This window comes from Carassius gibelio, chromosome A3, assembly GCF_023724105.1.
Source record: "Carassius gibelio isolate Cgi1373 ecotype wild population from Czech Republic chromosome A3, carGib1.2-hapl.c, whole genome shotgun sequence".
NCBI lineage: Eukaryota > Metazoa > Chordata > Actinopteri > Cypriniformes > Cyprinidae > Carassius > Carassius gibelio.
In genome coordinates this window covers 7,421,104-7,438,023 of record NC_068373.1, presented here as the reverse complement: position 1 = coordinate 7,438,023, position 16,920 = coordinate 7,421,104, and the positions used below count along the sequence as shown (strand labels likewise).

The following is a 16,920-nucleotide window of genomic DNA, read 5'->3' as shown; positions in this document are numbered from 1 at the left end:
GATCTTTAATGAACAATGTCCTAATGATTTTTGACATACAAGAAAAATCAATCATTTTGACACGTAACATGTATTTTTGACTACTGCTGCAAATATTCTCGTGCTTCTTATGACTGCTTTTGTGCTCCAGGGTCACATTTCTTATTGTAATGAAGCTGATGCACTAAAATAACAGAAACTAAAAGGACACTAAACACTCGTCATGTTTAAACAAAACATTAAAGGCACAGTTCAGCCAAAAAAAAAAAAAAAAAAATCTCATTTGTCTCTTCATGTGTCCAAAAATATTAGCACTATTTTCCCTGTCATTGAACAGATTTATGGGATGTTATTTAAGAAGTGAAAACTGATTGCAAAAAGTACTCAGTTTGTAATTAGATTGATAAATTAAAATAGTTCAATCATGGTGAAATGAATTGAAATCAGTGCATTCTGGGATTGCTTTATTCACTAGCGTCTGGAAAAGAGCTGTGATGTTTGATTGACTGTGGAATGGTTAAGTGAGATGTTTTCATGTCTGTTTATTCTGTAGAATTGAGTATAAATGCTGGAAGCCAACAGTCAGTGTGAATTTCTGCAATGATTTCTTGTCCTTCGTCAAATCAGTCGTCAAAGAGGATGACCCGAGGTGAGAGGGTTGCAGGAATAGTCTCCGTTTACTTTCTCAATACATTTTCAAGGTCTAGTTTTGAACATTTCATCCGTGCATGCTGTGAAATATTTGTTGTTTGCCATTTAATACATACTTGCCACAATCAAATCATTCCCTGATTGAACATCAACCGTCTTATCAGAGCCGGAGCCACTGACATTGTTCCCTCGTTTTAATTCAATTGTATAAAAAAACAACTTATTTTTATTTCAATCATTGCCACAACGAGGGAACAAATTAGTACATGACGAAGGAAATGAATTAAGACATGGGCATAATATCTTTTTTTCTCAAATCATGTGCATGACTCTGTACTTTAGGGTATCTGTGAAATCAACTCAGAAAAGTTACTGCTGACAGGATTTCTTTCATAGCTTTTATTAAAATTCATTTAGACATGCCATAAAGTACGGTGCAGTTTAATAACAGAGGCTATACAAATGAAAGTATAAAATATGTGCTATAAATTGTGAAAAAGAAACAAGTACAAAGTCTTAGCTGCAATTTCATGATGTAAACGCTTTTAGTTTTTAATATATTTACTGTATATGCTCCACAAGACAAACCATATTCATTGACACACAGCAGGTGAGACTTCGGTTTCTCTCCGAAAAAGACATGATTTAAGGCAAGTATGGGGTGAATCCACTTTGACCTCATGTTTACGAGGAGATGTGCACTTTTAAATGCCTTTCATGAATGCTAAAAGTGACTGAACAAAACTCATGCTCAACTAAACTGGGAGAGATGTTAAAGTGTAACCATAAAGGAAAAACATTGGTTACATTGGTGCTTCTCAACCGGTTTTCCTCCAGGGCTCAGATTTTACATCGGACATCAAGTAATGCCAAAATTGTACAGAAGGAAACAAAAACAGGCTTTCAGTTCTATTTCAGTAACATTGCTGTGGAGGATCAGAGAGATGGCATGCAGAAGTAATGATCGGTCCCAGATTTTCTCCTTTTATAATACTGATGTTAAAACAAATTTGTTGGGTTGGTTTATCACGTGACATAGCAGCACATAAGGCTCTACTGGATTGTGCCAAATGTATATAAGACTGACTTTCCTGTGAAGCACAAAGAATTCTCTGAAGAATGTTCACACTGCTCTTTTTATATTAAAAGTACACCATAAAAGTAGTACATAAAACATGTGAGCCATGTAGTTTTCCAAAGTCACAGAATAGCTTTATGTGAGGAACGGATTCAAATGTTTGTTACTGATTGAAGCTGTTGGGTTTAACTATCTCCTTTAAATTCGGAAACACTCATAACCAAGCTCATGATTTGCATTGGGTTAAAATGCTAGACTTTATGTTGCATATTTTGACTTATGGCTTTTAAGAAGTTTTACAACATTAACCAAGTTTCTGATATTAAGACATCAAACAAAAGTAAAGTTTTTAAAAGAAATATGTTAAAAAATAAGGATAATAAATGTTTTTTGTTTGTTTGTTTGTTTTAAACTGAACTGTGTTGTGGCAGGACTGAAACCGTACCCGGATTAACCCATGTAAGCGGAGCAGTGGCTGATGGGATGTGTGGAGCTCCTCTTGAGGGCGTGGGTTAGAGGTAGTCACTCATTAGTGCACATGGCTCAGTGGTGAAGGCTAATCGTATCTCAGTGCTTGAGTTTCTTCTGGAGGCCCATGAGTTTGAACGTGGCCGCAGTGATCTTCTCATACACCACGAACATGAGGGCCGCCGTCAGCACGGTCTGCAGCAGCTTCGCCTCTAGACCTTTATACAAACCCAAGAGCCCGTGTCTCCTGTCACACAGAGGACACAAGCTGAGCAAAACAACAGATAGATAGATAGATAGATAGATAGATAGATAGATAGATAGATAGATAGATAGATAGATAGATAGATAGATAGATAGATAGATAGATAGATAGATGACAGACAGACAGACAGATATATAGACAGACAGACAGACGATAGACAGATGACAGACAGACGATAGACAGACAGACATTTGATAGACAGACAGACAGACATTTGATAAACAGACAGACGATAGACAGACAGACAGACATTTGATAAACAGACAGACAGATGACAGACAGACAGACATTTGATTAACAGACAGACAGACGATAGACAGATGACAGACAGACGATAGACAGACAGACATTTGATAAACAGACAGACGATAAACAGACAGACAGAAATTTGATAGACAGACAGACAGATAGACGATAGACAGACATATGATAGACAGACAGACGACAGACAGACAGACATTTGATTAACAGACAGACAGACGATAGACAGACAGACAGACATTTGATAAACAGACAGACAATAGACAGACAGACATTTGATAGACAGACAGACGATAGACAGATGACAGACAGACGATAGACGATAGACAGACATATGATAGACAGACAGACAATAGACAGAAATTTGATAAACAGACAGACAGACATTTGATAAACAGACAGACAATAGACAGACAGACATTTGATAGACAGACAGACGATAGACAGATGACAGACAGACGATAGACGATAGACAGACATATGATAGACAGACAGACAATAGACAGAAATTTGATAAACAGACAGACAGACGATAGACAGATGACAGACAGACGATAGACGATAGACAGACATATGATAGACAGACAGACAATAGACAGAAATTTGATAAACAGACAGACAGACGATAGACAGATGACAGACAGACGATAGACAGACAGACATTTGATAAACAGACAGACGATAAACAGACAGACAGAAATTTGATAGACAGACAGACAGATAGACGATAGACAGACATATGATAGACAGACAGACGACAGACAGACGACAGACAGACAGACATTTGATTAACAGACAGACAGACGATAGACAGACAGACAGACATTTGATAAACAGACAGACAATAGACAGACAGACATTTGATAAACAGACAGACAGACGATAGACAGATGACAGACAGACGATAGACGATAGACAGACATATGATAGACAGACAGACAATAGACAGAAATTTGATAGACAGACAGACGATAGACAGATGACAGACAGACGATAGACAATAGACAGACATATGATAGACAGACAGACAATAGACAGAAATTTGATAAACAGACAGACAGACGATAGACAGATGACAGACAGACGATAGACAGACAGATAGACGATAGACAGACATATGATAGACAGACGATAGACAGACAGACATTTGATAGACAGACGATAGACAGACAGACATTTGATAAACAGACAGACAGACAGACAGACATTTGATTAACAGACAGACAGACGATAGACAGATGACAGACAGACGATAGACAGACATATGATAGACAGACAGACGATAGACAGACAGACATTTGATAAACAGACAGACAGACGATAGACAGACATTTGATAAACAGACAGACGATAGACAGACAGACATTTGATAAACAGACAGACAGACAGACAGACATTTGATTAACAGACAGACAGACAGACAGACATTTGATTAACAGACAGACAGACGATAGACAGATGACAGACAGACGATAGACAGATGACAGACAGACGATAGACAGACATATGATAGACAGACAGACGATAGACAGACAGACATTTGATAAACAGACAGACAGACGATAGACAGACATTTGATAAACTGACAGACGATAGATAGATAGACAGACTGACAGACAGACAGACAGACGATAGATAGACGGATAGATCTTACTTGATCCGGTCCAACAGCAAAGAAACCACGTTTCTCAGGCTGCCCACTAGACCCCCTTTACCGTCTGATTTATACTGGCCAAACTGCAGAGGAAGCAATTGGAAATATTACCAAACCCTGCCTCTTGCAATCGGTCAAGTGTATTATATGATGCAATGGTTTACTGCGATCATATTGATGATATTACCCTCAGAATGGCCTGAACCGTCTGCAGAGGGTACGTTGCAGATGTTGCAATAGCCTTAGCGATGGCTCCGATGAGAAAGATCTCAAATGATGATATCTGCCCATAAATATGACACATTCGAGTTATTTCACAAATTCACAAATGAATGGTGCCAGTTTTCTGTCCCTCACCTTCCTGCCTCCACGGGCTGCTCTTCGTTTCATGGCCTCGTAGAACATGAACTGCACGGCGGGGTTGAACACCAGCACGAGAGACGGCAGCGTCCCGTTCCACAGCGTTCCCACTCCCTCACTCGCTATTATCTGGGAGAAGGCATCTTTGAGACGAAAACAACAAGATGACTTGATTAACTCAAAACAACAAAGGCTATTATTTTAATGAGGTGCAGTCACATTGGCTCTAGTTTGGTGATATAGAGTCATTCCACACAATCAGGGAGAGCTAAATACTTCCTAACGCAGGTTTCGCAACAGGTTCAAGCAGAGTTCAGGAAATCATGGAATAACTGACCACAGACTACTGAATTATTGAAAATTAATCCATACCTACACAGTAATGACTACTCCTCATTACCATCTCAGCATTAACTTTCAAACAGTCAACTGTCCAGAATCATATACTTATACAATTACCATTTTTAAACATGCTTCACTCCTAAATGACTCGAATGAATGAGGTTAGGAGTTGATACCTCATGAGATAAATGAGTGTGTGAGCGGTTCTGACCAAATATTCCCTTATAGTGGGTCTGATGGAGCTCTTCGTTCCTGAACTTTGCGCCCTGGAGCTTCAGTCGTGTGTTCACCACCCACATGGGAGTCGTCAGGAGCACATTGACAGCTCCTAAATTAAATTAAACAAGAAGAAACGAGCGGACATTATCATCACGATGACAGATCTTGTGTTAATTTTGGGTTTACAGGAAGCATTTTCATTCAGACTGCACCAAATACAATGCTCCATGTAAACACTCCTGCTGTTCAGCACCTGATATGAAGCCCATGAGCAAATCTTTGGCAGGCTTGGACCGGTCCGAGACCATCACTTTCTTCAATGTGTTGAATGTGTAGAAGTACACAAAGTTAGAGCAGCACAGGCTAGAAATGACCGGAAACCAGCCACGATACAGAGACAATCTGAAACGCAATCAAACGGCATCATGAAAACAAATCCATTTCACTATATGCATTGTTTTCACACCCAATATGTCATATCAATTGTTAAGTAGTGCCAGATGTTCACTCATTTCCACTCACACACTATTTTAACAATACATATGCATGGCATTTACAATATAATAAGGGAGTGGTTTTGGACTCAGTAACTCACATGCCCTCCTCCTTCGCAATCTCAGCCAGAATGATGGGGGTGGACTGGGACTTTCGGTTTTCATCCACTGAAACAAATGACAAATGACTCTCTCTCATGTGTCCTGCGGTGTGACATGCTCTGCTTCATCTAAAATCATGACCTATGACCTTATAGTAAGTGACAGACTACATGCAACATTTATACTTCACCCAGTAAAGCCTGACATATGAAATAATAGCCAAAAATGTATTTTCTACACAAATTAATAGCTACAGTACCTGCGCGTGACCTTTCCAATGTGATTATGTAATACGCGAATTTGAGCTAGTGCAAGATGTGCATTTGTGGTTACAACGTATATAAATCTTGTTTCGTTTTTTAAGAAAATGCTAGAATAGACCCTTATTCCTCGGCTGGGATCGTGTAGAGCCCTGAAATTGCAATTTGGACCTTTAACCCATTGGTCTTTATTGAAATCCACTATATGGAGAAAAATCCTGGAAGGTTTACCTCAAAAACCTTCATTTCTTTGCGACTGAGGTTTTCGGGTTTTTCAGTTAAGTTTTGGTCATGTTGAAGATTTAGAGGCCTTGGAAATATGCAATCTGCGTTCACCAATGAATTTTGTGACAAGTGAACAAAATGTCTGAAGATCAAGAGCTCATATGCACATTTTCAAGCTGATTAAATACGTCAAAGAACAGCATAACTAGAAAGCTTTTTCTTTTTTCACACAAAAAAAAACTGCCATGTCATTATTATTTAATTCATTTTCTTTTAGAATCATTTTGTTCATTTGTTTTCATAACTGTAACGTTACACTATATTAAATATAAAAAAAACAATAACTACACACAAGTGAATCTATATCAAATACAATGTTCCTGTACATACTCCATAACAGTAACTCACCCTGCAGTCTGATCCTGGCTGTGTCCAGAGGGAAAAACACCGTCATTGCTGTAACACTGCCCTAAAACATAGTTGAACGAACACACCTGATTTAGGATATCATCACGTAACAAACTCAATCAAAACGGGCACCAGTTGTTGTTAGGGCAGGTGTCTGCTCACCATTGCACCTGCCATAGCGTGCACCAGTGTTTCATATGACAGCAGGACTGCCCCGCTACTGTCGGACATCTCTCTGTCTAAGACTGAAAACCTGGTTAGTGCGTCCTTACTTCACACGAAGTCCCAAAGAATGATTCCCGGACTAATACATATTCATTACGTGCAGTCAACAGAGTCACAACTTCCGCGTCAGTGGAGGATCTGTTTGTGCTGATAACTCTAGACTGCGCGGCTCTGTAGCGCCTCTAGTGCCCGGATGATGCACGAGCATCGGTCTCGAGATTACTGTACATCTACTGCACGCACACAATCTTTTCCTGTGACTGTGGTATCAAATGTTCATACATTATAATTTGTTACACTTTAATATAAGATGTTATTATAATATTAAGATAATACTCAGTTCCATTAGTGTGATGTTAATTTCATTATTATTAATTAAAAAAAAAATTCTGTATATGTACACTAAGCTTTGGCAATATTGTTTAATTTACATTCATGCCAATAAAGCAATTCTGAATTGAATTAAACTGAATTGAGAGAACGAGAGAGAGAGAGAGAGAACGAGAGGGAGAAATATTATCAGAGACTGCATATGCTAAACAATATGAATGATTATTAACATGACAGACTGAATTGGAAAACTGACAGAAACAAAAACAGAATAATAGAATATAAAATATAATTTGATGTGTTTGTGGGTGTACTGTATATATATATATATATATATATATATATATATATATATATATATATATATGGGTCATTTCTGAGATTCCCTAACATTTCAACTTTATGGTCTGTACACAAATAAATGCTTACATTAGTGGTAAAAATTGTAGACGCTGCGCAAACTCAGTGAAGTGCCCTTGGGACATAACACAATGCTTGGTGTACGATAGAAATAAGACATTATCATATGCAAAAAATTATTTAAATGTAATAATTATTGTTATTCATTATAATGGGCATACCAAAGTATTGTGAAAAGTTTTTGACACTTCATTTTGGTGACTCGCCACTTTAAAAAGTCTGGAGGACTGAAATATTACCCGAATCCCAGTATGACCTATATATGTATGGGAACCTAGTGTGTTAATATTTTTAACTGCAATACTGCGAATACTGTATGACTATATTTTGATACAAAAAAATAGCAATGAAGACTGGACTATATTTTTTTACATGTAATAGCTTTATTTAACCACTCAGTTAATTCCGTTTTCAGAAATGAATGCATGGGTTCACACAAAACTGAGCACACATTCCTTTATCTCATTTTATTGTTTGCACAGTTCATAAATGAAAATATTTGTGATGGTATATAAGACAAAAATCATTTACCCAAAAAAAAAAAAAAAAGAGGAGGATTTCTGGAGAATTGAAGGTCTTGTTAAAATCATAGCAACATGGTGGGTGGAAAATGAGATTCGACTGCTTGATTGATTATGTTCCCATATAAATGTTAATATATTTAAATATATAGCCTACACACAAGTACTACTGTTTTAATATTTAAAGGGTTAGTTCACCCAAAAATCAAAATTATGTCATTAATAACTCTCCCTCATATCGTTCCAAACCCCTGAGACCTCCTCCAACGGACCAAAATGTATTTTCGATGCTTCAACAAATTCTATCGGACCCTCTGATGTCACATGGACTACTTTGATGATGTTTCTCTTACCTTTCTGGACATGGACAGTATACCGTACACACAGCTTCAATGGAGGGACTGAGAGCTCTCGGACTAAATCTAAAATATCTTAAACTGTGTCCTGAAGATAAACAGAGGTCTTACGGGCTTGGAACGACATGAGGATGAGTTATTAATGACATAATTTAGATTTTTGGGTGAACTAACCCTTTAAAGTAGCACTTACGTATTATTTAATTGTCATTTATTAACACAATAAATTACTCTGAGTATTTCCAATACACATTGCATCAATTGACATGTTGATCATAATGTTTGTGTAAGTGTATATATGCCTACATTCATAACACTTACTTGTTGATCTGACATGAAAAATTGCACTTTGCACGTATAAGACGTGGTAGCACATGGTGTAAACTTATAGTGCTGCTCTTAACAACACATAAACTATGTTTGTTAGAGAAGAAGTGGCATGTCAGTACAATAATAGAACAAAGACAATGAGATGTTCTCAAACTTTAACTTTCATGACTACTAAAACCATGTAATGAAACACTTTTTCAAGATCTGAAACGATCAAATAAAAACTAAAAGAGAGCAAATAGCTGTCCCCGTTTATATCTCTGATGGTAAGCAGTAACAGCTCACTCTGGACTTTAGTTTATGACTGTGATATTGGTGTCGTGTCCAAGCAGTGTGATCAGAGTTTCTCCTCCTTTAGACGAAGAGACAGAGCATGCCGGATGTCTGCAAAGATGGTCCTGTAATACTTCACAAAATAAATGTGCTTGCTGATGAAGAGAGAGCGTTATAACAATCATGTCACGGTATCACAAAGCAGCCATCGATGGCTATCTGGATCTTCTGAAAGAAGCCACGAGGAAAGATCTGAACACCCCGGATGAGGACGGCATGACCCCCACTCTCTGGGCAGCGTACCACGGACACATCGAAGCTCTGCAGCTCGTATGCAGTAGAGGGTTTGTACAAAACTTTCTGTACAAAACTTTCTGAACTGATCCTCTAGATTGTATTGATGGCTATGGGTTTAACAACTTAAATCTACACGTTTAGTTTCAACCAGAATAATACTCAAATTTGTTTAAGTACCTTGCTTATATGTCTTGCAATTGTTTTTTGAAGAATAGATGCCTATAGATATCTGTTACATATCAACATTTGTAATCTAGGACTTTACATTAAAGCGATCATGTGCGCTTGTAGAGTACTTCAAATCTTAAGACTATATCTTAAAAAATAATAGAAAATATTTAATAAGTATTACTTAGAGAGACACATTGATGACTATGTTTCTCAACACAAAAATAATTATATTCTAAAGTATGTGATTTCAGTAATAAGTGCTTACTTCAAAACTATGCTGAAGTGTACTTATTTTTCATTGGGGGTTATAATAAATCACAACTGAGTTTCCGGATTTAACCAGTTTTATGACCTTTGGGCAAGTCTTTTTACTTGAGTACTTTATGAGTCAATTATCACTCCATTTGTAATGTTCCCAGAGCTGACGCCAAGAGTTTCATCAGCCAAATTAGTTATATAAATCTGAAACAATAGGCCTCTTCATCATTTCACAGTTTGTACAGGGCAGCGTTTACTTATTCTGTGCAGAACTGAGCCTTATCTCATGATATAGAGCATACTGAATGCCATGACTGGCTCTCAAACAGTACAAAGCGCCTTTCTAAAAGTGTGCTGAATGCTAACCCAGACAGGGGTGTTTCTTGTAATGACAAAAAAATGCTTTTGCACCTTATGTGTCTCATTTACCTATGAACAGATGGTGTTTAGAGAGATAAGCTCTTTTAGATATTGTAATCAGATATTTTATGGGTGTCCCTGTGGACTTTTATTTTACAGCAGGTTACATATTAACTGTTTGCATGGTTATAGCATCATATTCATCATGGGAAAATATGTGCGGGTGGAATTTTAATTGCTGTTGAGGACAAATTAGGCATTTGAGAAGTGCCAAAGGTTGTATTTATTTTTAAATGGTAGTTTGTAAAGTGCCTGTATATGTTCATTTACACATCCTTTTACTTTTGGGCTTATTTACAACCTCTTTTCACCCCCTGCCTGAAATGTTCTGTTTTAGTTCTGTCTCTTCTGAAAAGCTGATTCTGCTCTGATTGGTCAGCTGGCCCCCCAGTTTGTTGTGACTGGTTAATCACTTAGGAAATGTAATGGCCCTGTTTTTGCGCTGCCGATGCCGCAGGAGAAGCTGTAAACAGTATTTATGAACTGGCGCCCATATTGCTTTACCATTTTGAGCCAAAGTCCCACAGTGCGAGCATCTCTCCATTATAGCAAAATAACTTACCCAACTCTTATTTGAGGGCAGGCCAACGCAGCCAGTATGCAAATATGTAACTTTTGTGATGTAGCAAAGTCTCAAAAATAATGGCAGGACTACACAGAAGGTGTTTCTGGCAAGTGTGGAGTGATTAACTCCCTTTGGACTTTGTGCTTTGTTACTTTGCTGTATTACACACTAAAAGAAAGGTCAAATCAATAAAGCATAAAAGGTGTACTTTAAGGCCTGTTCAGAATGAGAACAATAACTACAATGAAAACTACAGTTATATTAGAGTCCACACCAATGGACAACATGTTTACTATAAACTCAAAGTTGTTAGATCGTCTCTTTAAAGACGGGTGGATTCTGATTGGCTGTCAATCATTCATCAGCTGGAAAAAAATTGTTCAGAAAAAAGTTACTATTATAATTTTCATCACTGGTGTCATTGGACGTTTATTTCCTTGCATTAAATTTCAAATACTAAATTTTCAAAGTACTATCGGGTTCCAGAGCATTGCTGAGCACCTTGCAACCTCTAAGTTGAGACCGGCTCATTCGATTCAGAGTCCAGTAACGGGTTGAGTGCAATTCAGAAAGTGTCAAAATGCTTTTCTTTGGGGTGAATGAAGACCACAGTTTTCCAGTCCTCAAGACTGGACTCGAGACTATAAGTATAAATGCTCCAGAGTACATGACAAGACCAAGAGCATGAGAATGTGGTCTCAAGTACCTCAGGTGGTTGCGAAGGCATTGTTCGTTGGTTTCTACAATGTTCTCTGTGGTTGATTACTAGTCTCAGTCAAAAGAGCCCGTCCCCAAGTCTATGATATTATCTACATGTGGCTCAAGTCCCTTCTTCAATGTAATGGGACATTTCTGCCAGGTTTAACGCCACCACACTGATCACATGGGAAAATGACAGTAACATAGTAATAAGGATGCAAGCTGCACAAATTTTACCTATCAAGTAGTCAACTGATCTATACATTTACTAAAATGCTTGTTCTTTATTATCTATGTCTTACAGGGGGGATCCAAACAAAAGTGACATCTGGGGGAACACGCCTTTGCATCATGCCTCTGCAAACGGTCACATGCAGATCGTCAGCTTCTTGGTGAACTTCGGAGCCAACCTCTTCGCTTTGGACAATGATTTCCACACTCCCATGGACGTGGCTGCCTCTCGAGATCACATGGACTGCGTCCGCTTCCTGGACACCGCTGCCGCCCAACAGACAGGCCAGAGCGCCAAAAGGGTGGCGCGTCTGAAAGAACAGGCCACCAAAGATGCCGAGCGTAGAGTGAAGCAGTGTGAACGCATCAAGAAGAGACATCAGAGTAAGATGGATAAGATGTACCGTGACGGCTCTGTCTCAGAAGGAGGTTCACTTTCTGGATCAGGTACCTTGAGCAGCGTGAACGGAGAACAGTTCTCCAAACTCATTGCTGCAGACACCAACGGATCGAATTCGTCAACAATAAAGGGAACCCTCCAGCACAAATTTGGAAAGAAAGACAAAGGGACAGTGAGTAGACAAGGGGATGGCAATGTCATTTTTGTCAAACAAGAAGGCGGCTCACAAGAGAAACCTGGTTTTGTTGAGGTCTTCAATGAGCAGGATGAAATTCAGGATGATGACGACGATGTCGAGAGAGATTTGGACGACGAGGGAGCCAGTCAGGTCAAGTCTATATTCGAAAGGCCTGGTCTCGGGAAAATGGTGTTCCGCAGGAACTTCTCCATGGAAATGGGCTTGGACACTGAAGACCTCCCCAGTGGCAATACAGAAGACCTAGGTTACCTCATCCGTCAAGAGTTGTTTGAAACTGTGGATGAAAGTCTGGAGGGTTTGGACAAGGATTCAGAGCTTCCTTGGAATGAAGAAGAGATCGGTCTGGATGAGGAAGAGGAGACCTCACACTTGGATTCCTTCTTGGCCTCAATCGGCCTGTTGGACTATGGTCCTGTGTTCACCCGTGAACATTTGGATCTTGATGCCCTGATGCTCTGCTCAGATGATGATCTTAAAGGCATCCGCATCCAGCTGGGGCCACGCAAGAAGATCCTGGAAGCATCGGCTCGAAGGAAAACTGTGCTAGAGCAGCCTGGCGTTATGAAGGACACCTTCCTTTAATAACATGCACCACTCAATCCTGCTATACACACATTTACAGTTTGTTTCAGCTGACACTCCTTTGCCATCATGTAGTTGTTGTTTCATAGCACACTTCTGTGATTTTAATGATTGAATGGTGTAATAAAGCAGTTATGTCTTATAATAGTCAAATAAGTTTAATCTCCAAAACAAAGATTTGACTTCAGCTGTTTGAGAATCAAGCATTTTTGCCAAGAACCTGTTGATTGTTTTCATCTTTGAAATAAAAGTAACTTGTACATCTCTAAATAAACTACACTGTTTATGTCTAGAGATAATGCCTATCTAATCTATCTTTAAAGGGGGGGTGAAATGCTCGTTTTCACTCAATATCCTGTTAATCTTGAGTACATATAGAGTAGTACTGCATCCTTCATAACTCCAAAAAGTCTTTAGTTTTATTATATTCATAAGAGAAAGATAGTCTGATAGTTTGTACCGGAAAAACACGACCAGCTGGAGGCGTGACGTGTGGGCGGAGCTAAAGAATCACGAGCGCCAGTAGGCTTTTGCGTTGAGAGCATGTGGAAGCTGTGACATTACCGTGAGGGAAAAACCATCATCCAAAACAAACCATGGCTTACAGTCAGATTCAGCCATTTATTTATGATCCAGAATCAGATCCCGAGGCTGAAACTAAACGAGAGCAGCAGCAACAATTACTCGCTCCGAGCGTTGCTCGAACCCGGGTCTCTGGCATGGGAGGGGACGCACTAACAAGGAGGCAGAGATATTTGAAGCAGTTTTACTCACCGCCTGCGGTTTCAACACACGATCGTGACCCTTTTTCATTGGGATTGCATCATCCTTAAGAAATAAACGATACGCAAATCCGGCGTCAAACTGGGCCTTGTTTGTAAAACAAGCATCTTCGAAATGCAGGGAACAAACAAAAACACTTGCACAACTCCGTTGATGCTCTGTAAAAATAAACTCCATCCACTGGTCCCTTAATGCTGTTTTTTTTTTTTTTGGTAATCTGTGCAGGGTTGTCTTGCCCTGGCAACCAAAAACACACTTCTTTTGTGACATTTCGCGATGCTCTCACTCTGATCAATGAAATGTCTGTGCTCAGCCTCGCTATACGGGAGCGCGCACTCTTCCGGCAGAAGTGCCCTCAGGACCCATATAAGGAAATTCCGCTCCATCTAACGTCACACAGAGCCATACTCGAAAAAAAATTTCCGAAACCTGTGACAAACCGGAAGGAGTATTTTGGGAACAAAAATACTCCTTCAAATGTACATCTTAATTTTTGAAACTTTGTCCATGTTTAGCATGGGAATCCAACTCTTTAACAGTGTAAAAAACTCAGTATGCATGAAATAGCATTTCACCCCCCCCCCCCCCCTTTAACAAATAATACAAGCAAACTGGCAAACAAAATACACCAGACAGTCAAGAGCCCAAAGACGTTTCACAAAAGAATACAAGCTATTATGTCAAGATGGTGGTCTTATGTAATACAAACAGAAGTTGAGAAAAACAGAAGCAGAGAGGTTGCACTTACTCATTTAGGTATCGAGCTGCAAGGCTGTGACAGGCCTTACATACTAAATTAAAGAGTTTGAACTGAATATGTTTGGCCACAGGAAGCCAGTGAAGTTGGTGAAGAATGGGAGTGATGTGTGCATGTGTGCAGAGGAGCTATGTGATTTAGGGCCAACCAACAGGATTTAAGTTTTGTCTGCATTTAGTTGTAAAAAAAGTTTTATGTTCTTTAAGACAGAAAACAATAGGGGGGGGGGGGCAAACTGAGTTGGGTTAAATCGTAAAATAGATTTGAATATTATCAGCATAGCTGTGAAAATAGAGACCATGATGTCTGATGATCTGACCCAGTGGCAGCACGTTAATGAGAAATAGAAGTGGACCAAGTACAGAACCCTGGGGGACACCACGAGAAATAATGACAGTGCGAGATTCTTATCTATCTTAACAAATTGCTGTCTATCCGATACAAATGAAGTTAGCCACTGAAGAGCAGCACCAGAGATACCTATAACAGATAGTCGAGAAAAAAGAACAGAGTGGAAAACAGTATCAAAGACTGCACTCAGATCAAGGAGAACCAGGATGCTGTGGGCACCTAAATCAGAGATCATTAACCACTTTTAAAAGTGTTGTTTCTGTGCTATGAGAGGGACTAAAACCAGATTGAAACTGCTCATAAAGATTTTGTTTAAATGAGACTAAACCTGAGAATTATATTCTCAAAAATTTTAGCGACAAATGGAAGGTTTGATACTGATTTAAAATCAGATCTGTGTTGTCAAGACCAGGTTTCTTAAGGATTGGGGTGATATCAACTAATTAAAGAAAGTATTGAGTGGATGACCTAATGGACATGGAGAAAGGTCGGGAAAAAGAGATGGAGAAAAGTCTTGGTAAATGTTATAAATTTTATGTAGGAAAAAAGACTGAAAGCTTTCACAAAGATCAACAGAGGCATTAAAACAATAGCTGTGGACAATGGTTTATCAAGATTGTTGATCTCAGAGAAAAAAGTTTTAGGTTTGCACTTGGCTTTATTAATGAAAGTAGAGAGATAGGTAGTGCATGCAGTGTTAAGTGCTTCTTTATATTTCACTACTGAATCTGAGAAAGCAATAGCATTCGCAGCAAGGGAGGATTTTTTATGATGTCGTCCAAGACACCTTCATTCAGCTTTCGCTACTTTAAGTACAGGGGTGAACCAAGGAGAGGACTGAGCAGAAGGGAAAGTTCTAGTTTTTAGTGGAGCAAGGTCATCCAAAATATTACAAATAGATTCATTATAGGCTGAGAGTATCTCATCAGGGCTAAGGAGGTTGAGTACGGATGAGAGAGAGGAGGCAGCAATTGCAACAGAAAAATTTCCAGTGGATACAGATTTCAGGTTACGGTAAGATTTTTAAGTTTTAGTTTTTACAAGGGGTTTACAAGTTGGTATCTATCTATCTATCTATCTATCTATCTATCTCTGAACAGATTATTCGAGGCCTTTATATAATAGGGCTGTCTCAATATATAGGTATATACACCTGACGATAACCGTGATATTCAAAGCATCAATTATCGTTATCGTGTTTATTTACTGTGTGACAATATATCGGTATTAGCGACAACCGCAGTATTTAAAATGAACAGTTCTCTTATGATAACACCACATGTAAATACTCCAGCCTCAGTACCTGGTTGAGCTCCCAGGTGGCAGTATTGTGCCTTAATGCTGATACCTGTCACACAAGAATAAGACTCAGCACTCGCAGCTACTCTGAGGAGAGCCGTGTTCGTCAAAGTTGCCATTATTTTACTAGTCGTAGACTGGGAAACGTTATATTAACCTGTTAACAGCGGTTTTCTGCATTCATATATTTAAGTAAAGGGTGATTATTTTAATAAGTACCGTATTTTTTTTATTGTTACTATTAAATCTATATTTTTTCCTAATAGAATGGATTCTTCATAGCTGGTGTCCTGACATTTTATCCTACCCGGTGTTTCTATCGATTTGTCCTACACTGTCAGATTTTCCTACCTCCCACTAAAACAGTGGGTAGTACAATTTGACAATGAAAAATGCTACTGTAAAATTATGGTTTATTAACGTCTACATCTACCACAACCCTAAACCTACCCTTACAGTACTGGAAATACAGTAATTATGTAATATCCGTGGTTGTAGCTAGAAGGGATACAGCTACAGGAAACCAACAATAAATATTCTTTTCTACCTATTTTTATTAAAGTCTACACCTACCCCAACCCTAAACCTACTCTTACAGTAATGTAGATACTTTAAACATCTTTGTTTAGCATGAGAAAAAGGACGCGATATTGATGTGCACATGCGCAGTAAATTCGGGTAGGAAAA

General features: G+C 38.8%; 2 protein-coding genes across 2 annotated transcripts; one reads left to right on the top strand and one right to left on the bottom strand.

Moving 5' to 3' along the window:
- Positions 1-1,014: 1,014 nt before the first annotated feature.
- Positions 1,015-7,136, bottom strand: LOC127945066 (peroxisomal membrane protein PMP34). Its single transcript, XM_052541607.1, has 9 exons — positions 6,929-7,136; positions 6,767-6,827; positions 5,873-5,939; positions 5,531-5,679; positions 5,270-5,386; positions 4,714-4,859; positions 4,544-4,639; positions 4,357-4,439; positions 1,015-2,423 (listed from the first exon to the last, which is right to left on the bottom strand). The coding sequence occupies exons 1-9, from the start codon at positions 6,995-6,997 to the stop codon at positions 2,276-2,278; spliced, it is 936 nt and encodes a 311-aa protein (XP_052397567.1). The 5' UTR covers positions 6,998-7,136; the 3' UTR covers positions 1,015-2,275.
- A 2,120-nt stretch (positions 7,137-9,256) lies between these two features.
- Positions 9,257-13,342, top strand: LOC127945052 (ankyrin repeat and SAM domain-containing protein 4B-like). The gene is made up of 2 exons (XM_052541582.1): positions 9,257-9,565; positions 11,936-13,342. Exons 1-2 carry the CDS (start codon positions 9,405-9,407, stop codon positions 13,041-13,043), a joined length of 1,269 nt encoding a protein of 422 aa, XP_052397542.1. The 5' UTR covers positions 9,257-9,404; the 3' UTR covers positions 13,044-13,342.
- The last annotated feature ends 3,578 nt before the right edge of the window (positions 13,343-16,920 follow it).

Bases quoted from the DNA above. Each gene is read 5' to 3' on its own strand.
- LOC127945066 (XM_052541607.1), bottom strand. From the start codon at position 6,997: ATGTCCGACAGTAGCGGGGCAGTCCTGCTGTCATATGAAACACTGGTG. The intron at 6,828-6,928 runs GTGAGCAGACAC...ACTATGTTTTAG, and splicing joins ACGCTATGGCAGGTGCAATG to GGCAGTGTTACAGCAATGAC. The intron at 5,940-6,766 runs GTGAGTTACTGT...CATTTGTTTCAG, and splicing joins AGCCAGGATCAGACTGCAGG to TGGATGAAAACCGAAAGTCC.
- LOC127945052 (XM_052541582.1), top strand. From the start codon at position 9,405: ATGTCACGGTATCACAAAGCAGCCATCGATGGCTATCTGGATCTTCTG. The intron at 9,566-11,935 runs GTTTGTACAAAA...TATGTCTTACAG, and splicing joins CAGCTCGTATGCAGTAGAGG to GGGGGATCCAAACAAAAGTG.